Source organism: Emys orbicularis, chromosome 3, assembly GCF_028017835.1.
Source record: "Emys orbicularis isolate rEmyOrb1 chromosome 3, rEmyOrb1.hap1, whole genome shotgun sequence".
Taxonomy (NCBI): Eukaryota; Metazoa; Chordata; order Testudines; family Emydidae; genus Emys; species Emys orbicularis.
This window is the reverse complement of record NC_088685.1, coordinates 154,410,877-154,435,297: the sequence shown is the minus strand read 5'-3', so window position 1 is coordinate 154,435,297 and position 24,421 is coordinate 154,410,877. Positions and strand designations below refer to the sequence as shown.

Sequence of the window (24,421 nt, the reverse complement as noted above, 5' to 3'; positions counted from 1 at the left end):
CTGGCATTGCAGCCTGTGTAAACAGGATTGCCCCAGAGCTGGGCACTGTGTGGATACATGAGCAGGGAATCACCAGCAGCCACCACTCCATCCCCAACCAGGCCACCAGGATGGCACCAGGCCTCTAACTAGAAAGCCCGCCAGCACACCCATCCCAAAGATCTCCCCCCCAGTCTGGCAACCTCTGCACCATCCCACCGCAACAGGTCCCTGAGCACCAATATACCACCTGCAATTTTTTGCCCTGGCCCCAGTCTCAGAATCTTGTGGATTGTGGGATGTTAGGTGGATCCTGAACAGGAAACTGGAAGTGTTTTTTGGGTCCTGAATGGAAGAAGGTTGAAAATCCTTAATACAGTGTATCCTCCCCAGCCTTACGACACTTACTCTTTGAGTGCAGAAAGAATTTGCTGGGGATTTTCATTTTAATCCGTTTATTAGTTTATGAATTATTGGTATTTAAGTGGCCCCTTTTAGGAGCTTTTGGGGTGAAGCTTTTTCTTCCCCCCAGTTCCTTCTAACAAGGGTATCTTGATTTAGATTTGAAAATGGGCTCAGTTCTCGACAGAAAACTTGAACTCTCACCTGTTAAGTTGTTTTATATACTTTATCATTAATATATGTATTAAATAGCATAAGTACATGTCAGTAATATTTGTGCATGATTATATTTCATAGTATGCATTGTGCAGCTGATCTGGTTTTTATATGGTCATAATGTAAAAATATAGTAGAAATGTATCTGTGTTTTTGATAAGATAGGCAATGCAGACTGTAACCATCTTTTCCTCCTTTGTCCCTCTGACATATGGTATCTGGAGACATCTAATTTTAAGATTATAACTCACATGCAATTATTAAATAACAGTACTTTGGAAAGTAAGAGGTACGGCTGTGCAGTGCAATTTTCAGTTCTTTGATGCATGCATTGCAAGTGACGATTCTTGAACTGAAAGTGAGCATGTGAAAGAGACTATTATGCTGCTGGTGCAGTTGAACGTCACTGTGGTAGTGATTTAATGCTTGGAGGCTGCTTGTATGTTGAGTGTGAATGTTGCCTTAACTCATTCTTTTGATGTGTAATATTTGTGTTATTAGAAAATGCATCTGAGCAACTTTAATTGTAAAGGGTTAGATTGCACCTTTAGGCACAGCCCTGAAGCTCTCCTTTCCACCCCCTGTACCAGCAGCAAATTACAACAGTCCCTTTGCCAGCTCAGCTGTACTGGTAAATGGTTGCAGCCAAGGATCCATCCGTTCTCCTCTTCCACTTCCGCTGTTCTGGGCATTGGGGTCTAAACAGACACAAGGTCTGGGAGGCTTTCTCAGGGATTTAAGGGGTGCCTCTTACTCCCCTGCATGGTCACAATCTGTCCCTAAATTAGTCAAGCTTGTGTCCAAAAATTATTTGTTTTGCTTTGTTTTGTGGAGACCACAGAGATTAGTCTGGGGTGATGGGGTATACTGTATATACTCTACTTGAATTCAGGGTAGCATTTGACACAGTCCCTGCACAACAGGCTAATCCACCAAATTAGCAAATTCAGCATAGAAGGCACCAGCCCTGTATGGATAAGGAATAGGTTAGATGAGGGTGGCGGGAGGTCTCATATTTTTCATAGAATGGACCAAACCTTGATAGAGAGAATGCCTCATGGACTCCTCCCCCCCCCCCCCTTCACCTTCACTTATCAGCCCTGTGTCAAGTTCATCAATCACTTACATGGAAAAGTCATATTAAGAAAATATTTTAACTGCCTTTTTAATGTGATTTAGCAGCAGGAAACAAGGAGGAAAGCCAGTTCTCTGCAGATCACCATAAAGTGCCTCTCAGACCACAGGGAATGTGCCACTGGGTTAGATGATCAAGGTCAGTTTCCCCTGATGGAAGATGATGATGAGTGGAGTCCCTCAGAAAGTGGCACGGGGCCTGCTGGTTTCATTCCCAAGTATAAAGGACTCAGAGGAAGGTTTCACTAGTAGGGACTCCAGGCTTGTGGATGACACTAGATTGGCCAACAACTAGAGTAGAAGTAAGGAACCAAACACAGAAAGACCTGGATAGGTGGGCACTATTAGGGGACTATCTGTGAAATAATGAGATTGGTGGTCAGGAGTAGTCAGATGGGATGCACATTAAACATACTGGTTCTGCGGTACACATCTCAAGGATGGAGAAAAATGAAGCAAAATGACTGGTTGAGGGCAACAAGGCACAGAGGGCACCAGAAAGTTTGAGTGGCCAGAACCACCCTTGAAGAGTCTGTTAGTCTGCAGCTAGGGAGCACATGGTGACACCGTCCTTCCGAAAGGAAACCCTGAGGCACAGCCCAGAAAAGGGCTACAGGAGTGTGGCAAAGAGGGAGGGATGGCTCAGGGGACTAGTAATATCAGATGGAGCTTTTCCCATCTGGCCCCTGGGAAATTGTGGTGGTGCCCCAGAACTGCTGCTCCTATGCTGGCCACAGAACAAACTAACTACATCCGCATGGGTCAGGCCCCTGTGGTACCAGAGAGCGGGGCGGAGGGGCGGGACATGGAGACTGAAGAGAGGTCTGGGTCCCCCTGATCCCCGCTGAAGGGCGTTGGAGGCGGGGAGGCCCTGGGCTACATTGGAGCCGCCCCCAGCGCCCTTTCCCCGCCCCCCGCGTTGCCTGCCTGCTGCCCCGGCCGGTGCTCGCCCGGAGTCCGGGGAGCCGCGGTGCGATGTGCAGGGCGCAGGGGGACGCCGTGGCCGGGCGGCGCTGGTGGCGGCTGCCCGGGACCCTGCTGCTGCTGCTGGCCTACGTGGGCTACCTGCTGCTGGGCAGCACGGCGTTCTGGGCGCTGGAGGGGCCCGCCGAGCGCCACTCGGCGCAGCAGCTGCTGCAGGACAAGTGGGAGCTGCTGGGCAATTACACGTGCCTGAAAGGGCCGGCCCTGGAGCGCCTCATCCAGGTAGGGGGCTGGGGACTCCCCCCGGGAGGCTGAGGCAGAGGGTCTGGCGATCCCCTCCCAAGGGGAGGTGGCTGTGCGCTTCCCCCTGAAGGGGCAAGTAGCCCTAGCCCCTGGGTGGGCACGTGGTCCCTGAGGAGTAGGGGGCAGCTGGGTGAGATGTTGAGTGAGTGGTGCCCCTTCCCTGGGGGAGCTCCAGCAGGAGCGGTACCAATGCATGGCTGGCACACACCATATACAGCTGGCACTTTGGGGGCTTTGGGACTCTCTCTGCTTGAAGAGATCAGCGTGTCCATCCCTTGGCCGGCAGGCGCCTGTTTAGGATGCAGACTCTTCCCTCAGATATCTTCTTATCAATCGGGCTTTCTTGGAAAGCGGCTTCTTGAAGGTTTCTTTCTGTGTCCTGTTTTCCTTAGCCTCCTGCCGCCTGTTTGGCTTCGCTGAGCAATTAGCCCTTAAAGTAGGGGTAGTCAATTATTTTTGGTCAAGGTCCAAATTTCTTGCTCAAGGTGTAGTCAAGGTCCAGACTCCAGTGAAACGTGTTTCACACCTCAGTAACAATAATGATCATAAGTAAATAAAAAGATTTCGGGGTCTATTAGAAAGTATCTGGCCATCTGGATTTGACCCACAGTCTGCCTATTGACTACCCCTGCTGCAGGGCCTGGCAGAGGGCAGTTTTGTTTAGCCATGTACTTGACTCTGTGGGACTAAACGGATGTGAATCACACCTTCTGTTTTAATGTGTACCTTTCACCTGCTTCCATCTGCTTACCAATGTGTAACTCACACACCCCCACACCTCACCTGGGAGCTTGTCCCTACCTGTGTTACAGATAGCGCTGGATTCCTGCAATGGATGGTGTGTCCTTAGGGAGCCCCATTGGTTTCAGTCGCGTTCCACATGCTATCACCTGGACCCTAGATTTGTAAATCTGCACATAAATTAGGCAGACCTCTCCAGTGCTAGTAATATCCTATGTATTCCCCAAATCATCAAGGCAACAGTAGTCCATTTTATACCTGTACAAAGTCTGTTGTATTTAAAAGTCATTTTATGTCTCTTAAAATGTAGCCATTTCATCCCTCCTTTTCTTAGATTGGTGTGTCATTTTACTTAATTTTGCTCTCCCCCCCCCCCATTTGCTTCTGACTGCTGAAAATATTGTTATTAATAAAGTAGAGGTTATGACATTTCCAGTGACACTTTTAGGAGCAATCTTTGAACTGTGGGGCTGCCCCAATCTTTAACATTTATTTTCCCCAGTACATTTAAATTTAGCCATTCTGTCCCGGTAATTTTTCTGCAGTTGTTTTTAACGTGTCTGTTCTCCAGGTGTCTCTGGCCGTATTTTCTTTATTACGATGATTCCTAAATATCTTTCTCCTCTCATTTATCTTGAGTAAACTGTCAGTCTTTAAGCCTTGGTAGAATAGAGATAGTGGTAGAATTTTTCATTATAAGATCCTGGCCAGTTTTCTAAGGGTTAATTGCAGGTTGTATTGCTTCATTTTAGCAGTGAATCAGAATGCATTACAGCGTACATTATCTTACCAGTGATAACGTCGTATAATAATTAATACGGAAACTTCTTTGCAGAGAGTTTAATTGGCGTCAAGTATCACTTTTTTCCAATTTTCTATTAATTATTTGAAAGAACAAGTGTCAAACAACCCAGTACAAAAAACATGCTTGTAAATGATGCTGAGGATATTTCCATGACAACTCTGCAATGCCCAAATAGGGCAAATATATTCTTGCTGAAACCCCTAGGAGCCACACATGTACAAAAGAGATGGGCAAAACAGGGGCAGTTTTGGTTTTGCAGAACCTCTGCATCAGGCAGGTATTGGTTTGGAAAACCCAAAATGTAACCCAGGAGTGATGTGGATGCGAGGCCCACTTGACCTAAACGTCTCTGGTTCAGGAGGGTGCGAGAGACTGGATAAGTGGTTCTTGTTTGGGCCCATCTCTGTTTCAGATAGGTGACTTGGGTTTTGCCAAACCAAATGCTCATGGTGGTTTGGTTGGTAGTGCCGTCCTACCTGACCCCAGTGGGGCGTGGGTAAATCTTTGCATTTTTGTTTCATCTGTGCAAAAAAACCCACCATCACAACTGAGTTTTGTTAAGAGTCTTAGCAGAGATTGTGAGGATTGACATGGAAAAGGTAGCTGATAGGGAGGGGGCTTTTCAACCTTACTGACTAAGATCTAACAATATCCAATGGCTGTAAGTTGAAGTTAGATAAATTCAACCTTGAAATGAGATGCAATTTCGTAGCAGGAAGAAACAGCAACATTGGAACAGCTCATCGGGGAGGTGGTGGACTCACCATCGCTTGTAGTCTTTAAGGTGAGATCAGATAGCTTTCTGAGAGAAATTCTACAGCCAAGGGCAGCAGAGAGATGGGGGGAGGTTGGGGTAGTTGGTCATGATGGTCCCCTCTGGCCTAGGAGCTGTGAATCTATGAATCCAACTGTTCATCCCTCTCTCCATGTGCCATGGAGAGAACAGGAAGCTCTACATTGCCCTTAACATGCTCATAACACTTGCAGCTCTGCATTAAGACAATGACCATAACCAAACTTCATGCTTCAGGGTTTCAGCCAGTCACCTGCAGGGGTCTGGAAGGAATTTCACAATGCCTGACCCCTATTCACAATTGGACAGATGTATTCTTGGCAGGGATAGAGGGGTGTGTCACCTTCCTCTGAGGCATCAGGGATTGGCCACTGCTGTACACAGGACACCAGATGGGGTGGACAAGTGCACTGAGGTGATGCAGAGAATCTGCTTTCTCAGATACTTGGCTAGTGTCGAGTCTTGCTCACGTGACCAGGGTCAAACTGATTGCCAGATTTGGGTCAGGAAAGAATTTCCCCTCAAATGAGACTGGCAGAGACCTTGGGGTTTTTCCTCTTTCCTCTACAGTGTGCAGCACGGATCGTCTAGGATCATCTCGGCATATCTCATGTAATCAATTACATTGGCCTCTATGCCTGTGGCACACAACAGTTTATTCTCTTGAGGACTTGAAATATTTTAGTCTAATCCAAGGTATTGGCCTCAATACAGGGTTAACTGGGTGAAATTTAATAGCCTGTGCTATACAGGAGGTCAGACTAGATGATCTAATAGTCCCTTCTGGCCTTAAATGCTGTGAAACACTATTATGCTGATTGTCCCATTCTCTCACCCCCAGAAGTGATAGACTGTAAGCTCATTGGGGCAGGGGCTGTCTTTTTATTATATGCAGTACAGCGAGTAGCACAAGGGGGCCCTGATACCTACTCTGGCCACTCGGCACTACCATAATAGAATGAATAATATCATCCACATTGTGTGCTAACTCTACCAACAACAGTGTGTGAAATTTGAGTTGAGCTAATTAGCCAGAGGAAGTGGGAAATAAAGCCGATGAGTCCAGTTTTGCATTTCACAGCATATGCCCAAGTTCAAAGTCTCACTCTTATCCTTGAGAGAACAAGCAACATCTGACAGATGTCAGTCCCTTTGCTCAAGACTGGAAGGCGCTCCAGTACTACGGTGATGAATGCAGTGTAGATAAGCAGCTGTATAGAAGAGAAGAATTGCTACATCCCACAATGGGTGCTGGGCGCTTTACAGAATAATACAAAGGCATGGCCTTTGCTCTGAGGAGCTTACAATGCAATTTTTAGATGAAGGAGAGTAACAAACAGTAATGGGGGATGGGAGAAGAAGGACAAAGTTTACAGTTAAAGGGATCAGTGATAAGCTAGTCACAGTGCCACCGAGAACCCAAAGGCCTTTCCGGTGTGTTTTTACTGATTTGTTTTACCATATGCAGTGATAATGGGAGACCCAGATTCTATTCTGAGCTCTGACTTCTCACTGTTCGCTGTGGTGCTGAAGGTAGTTTTGGAGCCAGCTCCGTCCTCCCTGACCAGAGATTGGCTGCAACATGCAGTGAAGGACCTTACTGTATGGGCTACAGTGGACCTAGATGGGGAAGGAAGTTAAAGGGTTTTTTTCTTTCTCTTGTTATTAAATTAGAAGGTTCTTGTGCCGGCCGGACTTCCTGCTACATGAAACCCTGCCTGATCTTGAATAGCCCTATATATTTTTTGTTTAATAGGTTTTCATGATGAGTTTAATGAAAAACCCAAACAAATCACACAAGAGCCCCCTTCTCTTCCAGTTCCTGTTCCAATTTCCTTTGTGGCATTGCTTGGATACTGTGTGTGGTTCACGCACACAAAAAACAAACAAATAAAATGACCTGTTCCCTCAGTCATCTGTTCACCCACTGGTTACCCGGCAAAGTCATGATCGGTCCTATCTCACCATCATGTTGGTATTCTAGACACATAATTTGATTACTTGCAAATTAGGAAAGAGCTGGACACAGTGGTTATGAAAAAGCAAAAGCAGTGGCTGGGCTTTTTAATTACTTTGACATATTTCACAGTCTGTGAAGTTCTTTAGCATTGTTTATATACAAAGCTTTTTCATTAGGGTTACCGCCAAACATTATGATTAATCGCATTTATTATGGTAGAGTCCTGGGGCTGACAGCGGATGGAGTCTCGTTTTGCTACACACTGTACAAACATATTATTTCATATTATTTTTCATCCTGTTTATTATGGTTGTGCCTTGTAACTGACCAAGATTGGGGCTCTGTTGTGATAGGCCAGGGGTAGGCAACCTATGGCACACGTGCTGAAGGCGGCACACGAGCTGATTTTCAGTGGCACTCACACTGCCCGGGTCCCGGCCACTGGTCCGGGGGGCTCTGCATTGTAATTTAATTTTAAATGAAGCTCCTTAAACATTTTAAAAACCTTATTTACTTTACATACAACGATAGTTTAGTTATATATTATAGACTTATAGAAAGAGACCTTCTAAAAACATTAAAATGTATTACTGGCACGCGAAACCTTACATTAGAGTGAATAAATGAAGACTCGGCACACCACTTCTGAAAGGTTGCTGACCCCCGAGCTAGGCACTGTACAAACACAGTAGTAGACAGTCCTGTTCTGATGAGCTTAGTCTAAACAGACAAGGCAGACACAGGGTGGGGGGGAAAGGTAACATACAACAGAGTGAGCAATGCAGTGTGGTGGTTGCAAATTTCATGTTAGTTCAGTGATTTTTTTTTTATTTTGTTATGTAAATCGTTCAGTGGAATGATGGGAGGAGCTAGATGGAAGGACAAAGGAAGGGCGGGGCAGGAAGGGTTGGAGCAAACAGTCAAAGCACACAGGGGCAAGAACGTTCAGAAGCAGTCTGATGGCAACCGTTTAGTTTCATAAATTAGGTAGTGTTCATAAAAGGTGTTGGATTGACAGCCCTCGAGGCCAAAGTTTATTACATATCCCCAGAACAGGTACAGCTTGGACAACCGCAGAGCAGGCTTTGTCCACATGCTACTCCCTTCCAAAGTGTCTCTGCTGTACCCTGGAGAGACACCACCTCTCAGGGGGAGAAACCATTGCAGTGTCCTTGGTCTCTTTAATCCTTGGCCATACTTCTGAGACTGTGAGCAAAGGTGCTGTGTGTGATGTGGACAGCTGGTCACAAGGAACTGGACTGAAAGCAGCAGCTCATGTTGCACAAACCACCAATCAGCCAATAGATAGTAACAACTCTGGTTGATGGGTTCAGACAGATGGCTTAGATGAGAAAGGCTCTATAATCAGGAGAGGATGGCTTAAGTGGCTAAGCCTGGTGTTATATAAACTATTATTTGCTTTCCGGTCCCCTTGATTGTTTTCATTCTGTTGAAAGTGTGTTCACCACCTTTTCCAATCCCATCAGGCTCCTTTTCTCCCTTCTTCTGCACTACATTTCTCAGCACAAGACAAGCACTGGTGCAATGAAGCCCACCCCTGCACCTCCCACAGTTGTCTATTTCTGATCTAGAGTTGTTCCATATGCACGTCCAACTACCCACCACGCCAATCACACACACATGAATCAGACATACATTTTTAGTGATTAAAGACTGGGACATCATAGCTAAGAGGAAGGTTTCTGTAGGAAGGGATCTAAACATCCCAAACTTTGAAGAAGCCTAGTTTTCTTTCCGGCTTTGAGAACACCTGAAACAAACCTTCTTTCATTTATGGTACATAAGAAAATCTATCCCGCAGCGGCTGTTCGCCACGTAGGCTGGATGCGTCGCTCTGCCTGAGCTGAACTGGTTCTCCAGACTCTCTCACTCCCTTTGCTGTGATGTATGCCAGGATTGTGGACTCCGCTGCAGCTACAGTTGTTGAACTTCTTCAAAGACCCTGGAATATGTAATATACTTAGACTTCTGTCAGGCGTTTGACTTGGTACCACACAACATTTTGATTAAAAAACTAGAATGATATAAAATGAACACGGGGCACATTAAATGGATTTAAAACTGGCTAACTGATGGGTCTCAAAATATAATTGTCACTGAGTGGGTGTGTTTCAAGTGGGTTCCTGCAATGATCAGTTCTTAGCCCTACACTATTTAACATATTTATCAATGACCTGGAAGAAAACATAAAATAACTGATGAATTTTGCAGATGACACAAAAATTGTGGAGCGGTAAATAGTGAAGAGGCAGGTCACTAATACAGGCAGATCTGGATCATTTGGTGAACTGGGCGCAAGCAAACAATATGCATTTTAATATGGCTCAATGTAAATGTGTACACCTAGGAACAAAGAATGGAGGCCATAGTTACAGGATGGAGGACTCTGTCCTGGGAAGAAGTGACTCTGAAAAAGATTTGGGGGTTGTGGTGGATAATCAGCTGAACGTGAGCTCCCAGTGTGACACTGTGGTCAAAAGAATTAATATGATCTTTGGGTGAATAAACAGGGGAATCTTAAGTAGGAGTAGAGAGGTTATTTTACCTCTGTATTTGGCACTGCTGGAATACTGTGTCCAGTTCTAGTGTCCACAATACAAGAAGGATGATGATAAATTGGAGAGGTTCAGAGAAGAACCTCAGGAATGATTAAAGTATTAGAAACCATTCAGTGATAGAATGAAGGTGCTCAATCTATTTAGCTTAACAAAAAGAAGGTGAAGGGGTGAGTGGATTACAGTCTATAACAGGAGTAGGCAAACTTTTTGGCCCGAGGGCCACATCTGGGTATGGAAATTGTATGGTGGGCCATGAATGCTCATGAAATTGGGGGTTGGGTGCAGGAGGGGTTGAGGACTCCAGCTGGGGATGCAGGCTCTGTGGTGGGTCTAGAAATGAGGAGTTCAGTGTGCGGGAAGAGGCTCCAGGCTGGGGCATGGGGTTGGGATGTGGGGGGAGGGGGAAGGGCTCTAGCTGGGGGTGCGGGCTCTGGGGATGAGGGTTTGGGGTGCAGCAGGGTGCTCCTGGCTGGGACCAAGGGGTTTGTTGGGCAGGAGGGGGATGAGGGCAGGGGGTTGGGGCATGGGAGGGGGTCGGGGTGCAGGCTCCGGGCGGCGCTTACCTCAAGCAGCTCCCGGAAGCAGCGGCATGTCCTCACTCCGTCTCCTACACAGTGGCACAGCCAGGCAGTTCTGCATGCTGCCCCATCCGCAGGCGCCGCCCCTGCAGCTCCCATTGGCCATGGTTCCCGGCCAATTGGAGCAGCAGGAGCGGTGCTTGGGGCGGGGCAGCGTGCGGAGCCCCTTGGCTGCCCCTACATGTAGGAGCCGGAGTGGGGACATGCTGCTGCTGCTTCCAGGAGCGGGGCAAGCCCCCGACCCCGCTCCCCAACTAGAGTGCTGGAGCGGGGCAAGCCCCAGACCCTGCTCCCTGGCGGGTGCTCGAGGGCCAGATTAAAATGTCTGAAAAGCCGGATGCGGCCCCCAGGCCGTAGTTTGCCCACCCCGGTCTATAAGTACCTACATGGGGAACAAATATTTTAATAATGGGCTCTTCAGTCTAGCAGAGAAAGGTATAACATGATCTAATGGTTGGAAGTTGAAGCTAGACAAATTCAGACTGGAAATAAGGTGTAAATGTTTAACACTCAGAATAATTAACCATTGGACCAATTTACCAAGGGTTGTGGTGGATTCTCCATCTCTGGCAATTTTGAAAATCAAGACTGGATGTTTTTCTAAAAGATAGGATCTAGGAATTTTGTGGGGGAAGTTCTATGGCCTATGCTATACAGGAGATCAGACTAGATGATCACAATGGTCATTTCTGGCCTTAGAATCCATGAATTGAAATCCCAGCCATGGGGCCTGGAGCTTCCTTGTTTGCAGCCTTGCTCCAATGTTGTAAATGTATGATTTCCTAGTGGGGTCACTAGGATAATTCCCATTTCTCCCCCTCCCTCATCTCTTTGCTCCCCACCCCTCTCATGTCATAAAATGTAGCCCTAATAACTTATTACAGCTGTTTCCTGTATTTATTGGATTGGCCTGCCCAGTCCCTAGCATTGCAGCAGCGCCATGTTATTTGAAGCATGTTAATTACACAAACCATGATAGAGAAGGAGAAAATCAAAGAAGACGTAAATAAAATAAATACATCTTGCCTCGTTCCTTGAATCTCACCAGACTGGAGCACTGTGGATCTGTGAAAGGGAGTGTGGAAAAGGCCGTCATAGACTTACAGTAGCTGGTGCAAGCACCACCTCTGCCCATTCCTCCAGTGCTTCCTTCTTAGTAACAAGCATCCCTTTCTTCTCTGGGCTGAGCTACAGCCAATTCACTTTCATTCAGATCCCTATCTTGGTCTGGCACTGGGAGAGTAATGAAGCTGTTCATTAAAATGCTCAGTAGTAGTGAGGATTATTTATACATTAATGAGAATGCAGCCTAGTGCACCTGGAATTCTGCTCTGGTGGCCTCCTATACCTTTAAGAGAAGATATGGTGAAGTAAAAATGTGTGGGAACCTACCTACGAAGTTCCTCAGGGAGGACAAGGAGTTGTCTAGTACAGCCTTGTGGGACCTTTCTGAAAAAAAGGAGCAGACTCACTGTGGGCTACTCCTTCTGGCCCATAAGATCCCACGCATGAGTTACGTTGTACCTTGTGGTCAGTGGTATTAAAAGCTGCTGATTACTCTAATTGAGTAAGCATGGAAACCGCTTATGCTGACGTCTAACTACAAGATCAGCCACCACAGATGATATTGCAGCCTGAGTTCTGCACTCAGATCTGAATCCAACTATGGGGATCAAATAAATCAGTGTAGCAAGCAGGGGTTGGCTCATCATCACTTTCTCAAGAACTTGTCCAACAAAAGGCAGGTCTGAGACAGGATGGAATTAATATCCCAAGATGGTTTATTGAGCAAGAGCCTTGTTTAGGTGTGGCTTCCCCGAACACCCTGGAAAAAGGCATTAATCCATGTCAAAATCTGGCCTACCATCTCTATATAGTCTTTAAGCAGCTGTGAAGGACATAGGTCCCTCTCACAGATGGTTGGTGGCAACTCCCCATCCCACTCTCAGAAAGCAAAACTGGAAGAAAACTTCTCTCCCTTCCTGTTTTCACACTGACACCATAAAAGTGATCAGCTCCAACCCGACCCGACTGTTCTGTTCTGAAAAATAAATAAATATTGTTCCTTACAGCAGGGCGTATTCAGCTCTGTTCAGGCACAGGCACTCTGGGGTTACTCCCACCTATCAGACCTAGGAACCGTTCCACTGACCAGAGCAGATGGCCCTGGAGTCAGGGGGCTGCATGGTCTTCCAGGCTGTGTAAGCTCTGTCTGCAGTAGCAGCACTAACTGCCTTGGTGGAAGGTGAAAATGTTGTTTGTTGCAACTGGGCCTGGCTCTATCCCAGTCTGGTGCAGAGAGGAGGTCTGGTGGGGGCAGGAATGAGAGCGAGCCCACCCCACACTCATCCCAGGCAGTGCGGCTCTGCTCCTGTCCTGCTGGGCTGGGCACAGGGGTTAGACAGTGAGCCCAGGCAGTGGTGGCTCTGTTCTGGTCCACAGTGCTGGCCTGGGCCTGGTTCGCTGCTCTGGCCCTCACTGCTAGGAGAAGGATTGAGGAGACCACGACAGCATCCCGTGGTGTGTGTCATGCTTCGCCTGCGGAGCTAGGCATGTGCACAGGAGTAGCAGCTGGGCAGCTGGTGAGCTGATAGATGGGGTTGAGGGGGCAGGGCCCCCTTTAGGCTTAGCCCCCCACCACCTATGACTAATGGGTTAGGGTACCATGATTATACACAACTGGACAAGATCACATAATTCTCTATTAAGCCAGGTCTACCCTGGAAACCTTTGCAGGTGTAGTAACATTAATTAGGGCTGTGATTTGATTTTTGGGGTTTTTTGCAATATTTCTATCCAGTAAAAATCAGTTAACTATGAAACTTAGGACCTGTGCACTATGAAAATTGGGGGGCCCCCCACCTTAGAGCCCAGAATGCCCCTCCCACCCCACCCCACACATACCCGACCCTAAACACAGATCTTTGAATGCCCCTCCCACCACACATATACCCCAGCAACCCCCCACCAGCCCCCCCCATGCATCCCAGCAGCCCTGACTCACATCCCGTTCACCAGCCCCCAGCACCTGAATTGCAGTGGCAATAGTAGCCCCCCAATATCCCCAACTCACCTCCACCATCCTGACCCCCAACCCTACCATCCTCAACATTCCCCCCCACAGCCCCTACAACTCACCCCACCACCCCCAACATGCCACACTCACCCCCAACATCCTGCCCACCAACCCCACTGGCTCCCAACATCCTCCACTGACCCCTAACCCCTCATCCCACAGCCCCCCAAAACTCCCCACTTACCCTATAGCCCATTGACCACTCATCCACAGCCCCCCGCCCACCACCTACAGGATCTTCCTGGCCACTCACTGGTGCCTGCTGGCACAGCGCTCCCCTCCCCTCCTAGGCTAGGGCAGCTCCTCCTATCTCGGCTGCGCAACTCTGCTTGCTCTCATCGCCCGCCCTGCACTCACAGGGCCCCGCACCACTCAGGTTAGGCACGGCCACCCCTCTGTCATGAGAGGGGCAGCTGGGCCAAACTTGATTAAGTAGCATTGCGACCTGCTGCATGAGGTTGCAGCCCTGTTCAGGTTTGTTTTTTGTTTTTTTTCCAGTGGCCCGCCCCTGAGACAGGGACTCTGTGCAAGTGCACCAAGTGCACATTGGTTAATCCAGATCTGGTCAAAAGCCCTAGTGTAGACACAGTTCTACTGGCATAACAATGTTTTTTCGTTCAGGGAACTGGTTTAAACTATACCTGCAAGATCACTTTTTTTTTTTTTTTGCCAGTATAACCAGTGTCTCCACTAGGAGGGTTTGCTGCTATAGCTACATCCGTATAGCCACACTGGCAAACATTTTCTAGTGTCGACTAGGTCTAATGTATGCTATTAAAGGTGTGGGAAAGTCAGTTAATCAGGTCTTGGTTTCTTTAGTGGTACTAATTTGAGGCAGCAGCTGTTTTCTACCCAATTTCTAATCCATCCCACATCTTCCCTGCTTTAGTCAGAATTCAAATACAGGGCCTCCTCCAGCCAAGAACTGGGGATGAGTGCCAATAAATAACAGTGGTGTGACCTATAGAGCTTTTTTTGTTCTGAAACTAATTAACCTTTGTCTTCCTAATCTGAGAGGAGAGTGAACTTTGTCAATGTTATCTGATTGCTCCTGTTATCCTGTAAGAACTGTGCAATTGTACATATTAATCTTAAGAATTTCCAGTATATAGCAGAGAGAAACTCATTTAAACTTTAATCCCTTATCAGGAGGTCCTGTGCCTTTTGAAATGCCTCTCTCCCACACTGATAGTTGGGGAAAGAATGGGAGTTTCTGAGACCAGGTAAACAGTCACCATAATTTTGGTTTCCTGGACAAGTCTGTGTTTCCTGGACAAGCTGATTTCATGTGAATGTGTGAAAGCCAACCAAACAAACTGGGAAGTGAGATTCCCCCTCTCCGATCCAGTCCTTATACTCATTCTTTTTGCCTTTCCTGAGGACCCCTCTGAGACACACTCAGTTTTACAGGGAGAAACAACACTTCATGTTGAAATAGCACTGGCTAAAATGCCACGATCAGCAAGCACAGGATACTAAAACTGAACAGAGTTTGGGTATATCGAGGGACGTTACATGTCATCTTCCACAATACTTCCATCTCCCAACATGTGCCGGCGGATGATTGTCCTTTTCTTGAAATGTGGCCGAAAGACGGTGATGGTGTAGTCCAATGGAAGGGGTGCTGGCATGGGAGTTTGGAAGAACCAGGAGTAGGTCTCTTGTGACCGGCTGTGTGACCTCGGGAAAGTCATTTTTGCGCAGATCCTCAAAGGTATTTAGGTTCCTCAGCGGAAGTTAGTGAGAATGTCTGTCCCTCATTCCCCCACCTCTCCCCAGGGCTAGAGAAAACGTGGATATGAATGAAGAAGAAACTACTCCGATTATCAGTTGTTCATACAAAGTGCTTTGTCCCTTTCTGTTACTGTTGAAGAGGGAAGTAGAAGCTCAGCTGCCTGATAAGGTCATGCTTGTAAGGAAGGCAGCATCTCAGCTTAGTCATACGCATGCACACACTCTGGTCTTGCCTTTCTGGATGCCTTTTTGGAAGATATGCTTTAGTCAAACACAAGTTACTGGGCTCGTTGCTGGGGTAACTGGGTGAAATTCTGTGCCCTTCGGGGGGAGGGATAGCTCAGTGGTTTGAGCATTGGCCTACTAAACCCAGGGTTGTGAGTTCAGTCCTTGAGGGGGCCACTTGGGGATCTGGGGCAAAATCAGTACTTGGTCCTGCTAGTGAAGGCAGGGAGCTGGACTCGATGACCTTTCAAGGTCCCTTCCAGTTCTAGGAGATGGGATATCTCCATTAATTATTATTACAGGAGGTCAGACTAGATGATCCAACTTCTTGCCTTAAACTCTATGAATTTATGAAAAAGGGAGATCATTATACTTACTCTCCTTTGTATCGCATTTTGAGGTCTACAGATGAAGAGCCCTAGGTGACAACTAAGTAATTCTGGCTTTGGGAGCGAACTTAAGGGCTCAGAGAGAGGGAAAACAGAATCTAAGATGCAGTGTAAAGACTCTTTTTGTAGCTCTCAGCAATAGGAAGTTGTGGTGAAGCTGGAAACTGATGGTTGAGGCGCACACAAACGACAAGAGAGACTAAGGGGTGAGCTGTAGAATTGGCTGTTGCCGTGTGCTCAGAAATGATAACCTAGGGTATGTCTACACTACGGGATTAATCCGAATTTATATAATTCGAATTTAGGAAACCGATTTTATAAATTCGAATGTATTCGGCCACACTAGGTACCATTAATTCGGTGGTGTGCGTCCAAGCTACCGTAGTAGCATCGATTTCCAGAGCGTTGCATTGTGGGTAGCCAATAACATTGAATTGCCAATAACATCGAATTGCGGCCACACTAACCTTAATTCGGATTAACAATACCGATTTTGACGCTACTCCTCTCGTCGAGGAGGAGTACAGAAATCGAATTAAAGGGCTCTTTAATTCGAATTAAATGGCTTCGTTGTGTGGACGGGTCAAGCGTTAATTCGAATTAAAGTAGCTAAATCCGAATTAAAGTCGTAGTGTAGACCAGGCCTAGCTAAGCTGAAGTTAGCACTAAGAAATACGTAGGCTACGTCTACACTGCTCACCGCTGGTGGCAGTGTGTAGGGTATGTGTAGCTGCACGCAGCCATGAAAAGTAAGCTCCATCCACGCTGAAGTGTGTAGCTATACATGTCAGTGAAAGGCTCTGGCGGGGGGGAAGGCAGCAGGGAGAGCAATGTCCCCTGTTGCCCCCTCCACCACAGTCTTTCCCCACTGCCTCTCCGCACCCCCCCGCCAAAGCCTTTCCCTGCTGCCGGAGTCTTTCCCTGCAGCGTGACGCTGCTGGAGCCTTTTGCTGCTACCAGAGCCTTTCCCCACAGCTGTAATCTTTCCCTGGGTTGGTTTATATATGCTTTGAGCCCAGGCTTGCTTGCCCTGCTGCAGGTATAGGTTAGAGTCCAGGTTTCACTTTAAGGTGGGCTCTGACCTGCCCACTTTGCAGTGAGGATGGAGCTAACACTGGGTAGTGGAACTCAGCTTTTGACAGTCCTCCTGTGTCATCCCACAGTTCCCCAGACCTGTATTTTACAGCCCTTCTAGCAACTCATTTCCCACTTGCCTCCTATGTACCAGATGCTACCTGCTGGTTTATATCCACCTGGTTGGTGTTTAACTCTTCATTCCATGCAGCCTGCTCTGTTTCTGCAATACGCAGCTCACCTCAGCCAGACAGCCCTATAAGATGCCATCGCAGCAAGCTGCTTGCTGGACAGAGGACCCCACCAGGTTTCTGGTTAACCTCTGGTATGAGTGCAGAAAAGAACATGATTTTGGGAGCTGCACCTGAAATCTGTACTGTTATGATAACATCTTGAAGAGACTGGGTGAGGTGGGGATCAAACATATGGCTGCACAGTGTTGGAAGTGTATTAAAATCCTAGAGAGGGCCTTCCTGCAATACAAAGGGTCTGGCAACTCTCTGACTGCTACAAGGATTTGGACCAGGTGCTCGCCCTCACCTGGTGTACAGAGCTCCCAGTTGTGCACGACAGGCTTTTGAGCAGGGCTGGTATGATTTTTATACTGGAGGCAGAGAGGACCAGGATAGCACTGGAGAAGGCAAAGCACTGGAGGCGGAAGAGCTGGAACAGACCACGGTTCTGGAAGTAGGCCACATGAATGTGGGATGTCTTGGGACCATAGTCCGAAGACCTGTTTGGGGACTGACCCAACAAACAGCCTGGAGAGGAAGTGGCATTAGAGTAGGAGCCGGAGCCACAGCTGGGTAAGTGGCTGCCGCCATCTTTGTTGTTATTATGGGGAGAAATTGCACCATGAATGGGAGGGATTTCTGGGTCATGGCCAATAAAATTATTTCTAGGAAGGATATTATGTGCTAGAGGCTGGCCTTAGCTTCAGCTGAGGGCAAAAGCCATGCCATTGTCCTGGCCCCCTTCCTCCACCCTAAGCCCCCAACCACCATGTGTGATCCAAGATGGAGCCCAAGTAGGGGGAAAACAATTAAACATGCGACTAGTGAGTCATTCTTACTAAATTTATGCTGATTATTTAAAATATATATCAAAGATGGAATTACAGGTTTAGCAAGCAGAAGTGCATATGTCAGCATATACGGCTCTTAGTAATTCTGTCACACCAGTAGATTGTTGTAGAATTATAGCAATACCAGCCTTGCAGCATTGGCCCAGACATTCTGGATTATAAATCCCAGTGGCTGTATTAAGTTGAAAAAGTGCAGCAGTACTTGACCTTCCAGTGCTCCCATTTGCAGCACACTTTCCAGGCCAGGGTGGTGGGAACAGTTCTGCTGTTAGCAGGCCTCTAAATCCTGATTCACCATCCTGTTAATGTTCACCTGACTTTTCCCCCGCTCCTGGCTGGTGATGCTTGAGAATTTTTCATACAGGATAAACTCAAGACTATCAGTGAGATTCCCGGGTAGGACAAACTTCCAATGTCTGCCTCGATAGTTTATAAGCCCTCTCCACTCCTTTTCAGTCAGCAGGTGATATAAAATCTCCTTTGCGGAGATAGAGAGAATTCCACTACAAGCCTGGAGAAGTTTCTCTCTCTTCCATTCAGGGAACTCCAGCTGATTAACATCCTCTAAGGTTTCCCTAGCATGGATTAATGTTAAAAGCAATAGTAGTAGCAGGTCCCTTGTCACCCCCCCCCACAGACATACATACCAGGTCCAAAAAATTTTTCTTTTTTTTCTTTTCTTTTTAATCCATTAAATCTGGAATTCTTACCATAGTGTGTATGTGGGCTGGTAACCTGGCCTGCAGGAGCTTCTGAACTGACTGAGGTGTAGCGGTGAAATAAAATCATACCAAATAGATAAAAGTGTCAAACTGTTGTCTTGCCGTGACACAGAACATAAAAGGGGGAATTCTCCTCTTTCTTTCCATGAACAAAAAATATCTTCTTTCCTTGGCAGGACCTTCCACCTCTGCTGAACTGAGGCAGCCACCCAGGCTTCTTGGGGAGAGGACCCTGAACCAGCTTGGGAAAAGGCAAAGGCTCAGGGGAGACCCACTACATGAATGGTCTGGGTATACTTGTTCCTGCCAGGGTGTAGGGGGCTGGACTCTCGAGGTCCCTTCAGCCTTTCATTTCTATGATTCTATGAAATGCATCATGACTTTGGACATGGGTCACACACCAGGCCAATCAGAGAGGGAAAGCGGAGCAGGATATGGAAAGGAAGAGGTAGAAAGCAGAGAAGGAGGAGAGAATGCTTGCATACTCCCTCTGGCATGACTGGAGGATGAGGGAGCAGGACCAAGCACAGCAAAAGGAGATGGCTGAGCAGTCCCTGCTTGTCTAAGTGGGTAAAAGCCAGATCTCCTCAGCACTCTAGCATCATGCGCCTTGTGAGTGAATCCCACACTGGTGTTCATGAACTTGCCTTTGCAGTTGACCTACCCCAGCACAACGCTTGAGCGGTAGCCTCTGCAGTTGACACCTTCATGTGCTCCTTGTGGAGAGCAAACTATGGGTACATGAGTGCCATCGGTGGCCCAGTGCAGCGTGCAAACCCCATTCTCTCAACACCAGCTGCTATTTCAGATGTCTAAGCCGTGTCCACTACTCACGGGGAAACTACAGCAAAAACCGCCTCACAAACCTCATCGCCAACAGTTGACTTGCCAACCCCAAATGAGGTAGTCACCAGCCTGTTGCAGTTTCAGATTGCTATAGCCATCTAGATGGCTATAGCAGCCTTGTTCTGGACTCCCTCAGCTGTGTGTCCTGGCACTGTAGGATCAGGGGAAGCACCTCACACAATTCTATGAAGGTGGCCTTCCTCATGCAGGAGTTCTGAAGCTACTGGTGGTCCCCCCAGAACTGCATGATGATGTGATCCCACCACTCTGTTCTAGTTGTCCTACACCAGAATTGCTGGTCTACATATGGGAAATACATAGCAACTGCTGCAGCATGTGTCTCTGCTCTGCCATGTCAGCATCCAGCATGTTTGAGCTCCAAGATCCACTGCCACCTTCTGAAGGTCAGAAACGGCTGCGGAAATGCCCTCCACCATCTCCCATACCCTCTGTCTTTATCCTGCTGCAATAACAATTCAGCACCAAGCAGGAACAGCTCCTCCACCTGTGCTGGACTCCTGGCGTGGCACCGGCTGGAGGGCATGGAAGTGAAAAACGTGCAGAGCTGGAAGTGCCTCAGCTAAATGTGTCGGAAGGCTAAGAACACTTCCACATGGGGGACAAGGAAGGATAGACAAATTCTGCCATAACACACTACATCAAAACAATTTCTTTAAAGATTCAAATTAGGAAGCCCTGGGATACTTCCCCGTCCGCCCCCTCAAAATCCCAGCACCAAACCCAGGTAACTACAGTGCCAGTGTGGATACAGCTACACAGGTATGGATTGTATGTGGCTCTGCAGTATGGACACTAACAGGTGGCTTGGCAAGCCCGGGAGCCTGGATCCAGGTACCCTCTGCAGTGTAGAGGTACTCTAAGAAGTGTGACAGGCTGAAAGTCAGACTGGAGCAGTGAAGGTGACTGTGCTGGGACAGGAGGCCAGAATGCTGCTTTGTTTGGAAGCTTAAGCAGTAAGAGACAGCAGGGGGCTGTTCTCATTAGTGATGATTGGCAAGAGAAATGGGGGCTGTACCCGCCAAGTATTCTTTAAGTGAGCGAGCACTGAGGAATACCCCAATCCCTCCATGAGCTGCCAGTGGGCTGGAGTTAAAGGAGGTGATGCTGTGGACCGTGATGTGTGGAAGGAGGTACAAGACTGGGCAGTGACTGGTATCAGGAACTAAAGATTTGAAGTACAGTTGGCTTTGATGAGCCGACTGCAGGGAGCACCAGTGCTGCCAAGGGCACCAGTTCCCTTTGCAAATTTCTGGCTGCAAGGCTGAGCGAAATTGATGTAGTTCCTTTCCCAGGGTCACTCACCTCACAGGGCATGGCTTGTGCTGCTGGGCAACAAGGTGTGTGTGAGGCCAGGAAAGCAATGGGACAGAAAGCAGCTTTTAGATAAAGCAATTTGACAGTGAAAGCCACACCTGCGCCTTCCTCATCCGAGAGAACCGGATTGGGACATCGCAGTAGGTTTTGTAAGAGTATGTAAAAGTGGAATTTGCATCACAGATGGTGCCGCGCAGAAACAGATGAGGCTAGATGGCGAGGAGAAAGCCAACTTCTAAATAAAGTTACATTTTGATACATCAGGGCATGGAAATCCAAAAGGTCCCACTGGATGAATCTTACAATAACCACTGTGCACTTCTACAGAGCTGTCTGTCTGAGGAGCTTAGAGTGACTTACAAACATTAACGCTCCCCTAGGAGCTAGGGAAAGGTTCTTATCCTGCTGCTACAGGTGGGGACATAGCAAGTCGCTCAGCGGAGACGGGAGCAGAATCTAGATCTGACTTTGTCTTTTGGTTTAACCACTAAGATTCTGCTTTCTCTTTGTACTTCCTCTTTTGATTGATATTGTCCTTTGACTTACATATGTGACCTTTCCAAGCTCTCAAAATATCAGGTCCAAGCACAGCAATTTCATGACTGAGTGTCTTTATTTCATGCAGTTTAATTGTAGCCGTGTCCGTGCCCAGGATATCAGAGAGGTAAGGTGGGTGAGGTAATATCTTCTATTGGGCCAACTTCTGTCGGTGAGAGAGAGAAGCTTTCAAAGAAGAGCTCTGCGTGGCTCAAAAGCTTGTCTTTCTTGTTAGGATATAGATATTTAGGCCTGTCTGCAAAGGCCTATACTTTAAGAATGTAGGTGTATTTGTATTACTATGCTAGTTATAGAAGTATAAAAGAAAGACAGTGATTTTGATTCTGTCTGTGTAAGAGCCTTTTTTTACTGTGACAGTCTGGGCCTTGTTCTTAGGCTAAGGCCTTTGGCTAAGTAGCAGAGGCAGTCATAAACTGGGAAGTGTATGGTTACATCCTTACATTTTAAACTAGTTACATTGAAATAAGGTGCTATTGGTCTGTTAGGAATATCAGGACAGGCTTGTATTTCTATCACCTCCAGAGAAAGGGAAGAGCCTAGAAGATGAAAAAGGAAACTTAGTTTGATAGCATCCTGTCTAGCAAGAACTTATTTATCAATAGCTGCGAAGTAAAATCCTCATTTTTCTATTGTTCTATCACTGTAGTCTCCACTTCCCTATTGTTTGTCTGTATAATCTCTGTCTGGTTCTGTAATTGTTTCTGTCTGCTGTATAATTAATTTTATTGGGTGTAAGTCAATTAAGGTGGTGGGATATAATTGGTTAAATAATTATGTTACAATGTGTTAGGATTGGTTAGTTAAATTTCAGTAAAATGATTGGTTAAGGTATAGCTAAGCAAAACTCAAGTTTTACTATATGGTCTGCAGTTAATCAGGAAGTAACGGGGGGAATGGGAACAGGGAATGGGGGAATTTGGAATCATGTTTCGCTAAGGGGGGGAATGGGAACAGGGACACAGGCAAGGCTCCGTGGTGTCAGAGCTGGAAAGGGGGACACTGAGGAAGGAAACTCGAATCATGCTTGCTGAAAGTTCACCCCAATAAACATCAAATTGTTTGCACCTTTGGACTTCGGGTATTGTTGCTCTCTGTTCATGCGAGAAGGACCAGGGAAGTGAGAGGGTAAAGAAATAAGCCCCCTAACATCTTGGTGCCGTAACTCGAATGCATTGCATTGGATAGGTGAGTGGCAGCCTGTAAGTCCCCCTCCCCAACAGTCCGCGCAGCTGCTTGGAGGGGGTATAGCGAACTCTCGTGATGGTAGTTGCGGGTTCTGGCAAGCCAGGGTAAAGGATTTTTTGGATAAATGAATAAGGAAGAACCAGGGCCCATACCAGGTGCAGGGGTCAACCTGGGATGAGATTAAAAAGGAAATGGAGGCAGTGTTAGGGGACCCAGAGGGATGGGGGGTGGCTGAGGAGCCCACCCTCCTTTGGTATATGGGTAGTGGAAGAAGGTCCCTACCCATTGGGACTGAATGCCTTCCAGGAAAAGGAGGCACTTCAGTCCACTTGTGAGAGGTTTGAAGTAAGGGCAGCATTATGGGAAGCTGCCAGTAATCTTTCAAGTTTGGTGCTGTTTCAGCAAGGGCTGCTGAAGGGTTGTAAATTAGTTAGGGGTGGTTAAAGATAATTTGGCACAACAGGGTTTAAAGTCAGAAGCAGAGTTAACAGACCAGCTTCAGAGACAGGAGCTGGGACTTGGGCTATGTCTTCACTGGGGCGGGGGGGGGATCGATTTAAGATACGCAAATTCAGCTACGTGAATAGCGTAGCTGAATTTGACATATCCGAGCCGACTTACCCCGCTGTGAGGACGGCGGCAAATCGACCGCCATGGCTCCCCCGTCGACGGCGCTTACTCCTACCTGCGCTGGTGGAGTACATGCGTCGATTCGGGGATCGATTGTCGCGTCCCGACGAGATGCGATAATTTGATCCCCGAGAGATCGATTTCTACCCGCCGATTCAGGCGGGTAGTGAAGACGTAGCCTGAGTCCTGGGGGAGTGGAGGGGGAAAAAAAGTTTCAAAGTAAAAAATGGCAGGATTTGCAAAAGCAGGTAACAACCCCCACTCTTCTCCCAGAGCCAGGATGAAAACCTGGGGGTAAGGGTTCCCAGTTGTTTCAACCCAGGGAACCTGCTCTTGGCTCAGAGCTAACTATATCCTTTTCTTCTTTTCCTTCTTCTTTCTCTGTTTACTTAATTTGTTGCTGGTAGCCTGTACTTTAAACTAACCTAACAGGCTTAATTGGTTTCTTTCCATATCTTCCCCCTTCTATCCCCCTGCCTTTCCACACTTTTGTTTTTCTAAAGTTTTAGTGGAGGGTACTTTGAATACTTATGTAAAATGTTTTTGGTTTTGTTTTTAGTTTTGTTTTGTTTGGAACAAAGTATAATAAAGGTCTGCTGTATTCCACATAAAAAATTCACCCCCAATAAACATCAAATTGTTTGCACCTTTGGACTTCGGGTATTGTTGCTCTCTGTTCATGCGAGAAGGACCAGGGAAGTGAGAGGGTAAAGGAATAAGCCCCCTAACATCTCTCATCAACAGAAGTTGGTTCAATAAAAGATATTACCTCACCCACCTTGCCTCCGTATTTATTTCAAGTGTTCTACAAGTAACTTACCCTGCAGCGATTGGTGGTATTGACTGGGCCTGACTGATGTCCACAGTTTGAGTTCTTGGACCAGCCTTTGACTCTGAATAACTGGAGGTGGAACACTCATATGTATTAGTTGATTTTAAAAGTGTCAGGTCTTGAAAAAGCTGTCTGAGAAATGCCTGTTCTAAGTGAGGGCAATAGGAATCCTTAGCCAAAGCTCTGGGCTTGTCTCCTTAAATCTGTAGAATGTCTGTGTGTGGATACTGAGTGAGGTTATTTCTAATTTCTGTTCTCCTTGTCCCTATGTTTTATATGCAGATACAATAAATCAATCTCATTAAATAGATACTGAC

At 47.1% G+C, this 24,421-nt stretch overlaps 1 protein-coding gene across 1 annotated transcript in view; it reads left to right on the top strand.

The window, feature by feature from the left end:
• Positions 1–2,706: 2,706 nt before the first annotated feature.
• KCNK17 (potassium two pore domain channel subfamily K member 17) overlaps positions 2,707–24,421 on the top strand; it is a 52,090-nt gene continuing 30,375 nt past the window's right edge. The window contains exon 1 of the mRNA XM_065401589.1: positions 2,707–2,937. Within this exon, the coding sequence (XP_065257661.1) occupies positions 2,707–2,937 (231 nt within the window). The remainder of the gene's footprint in view (positions 2,938–24,421) is intronic.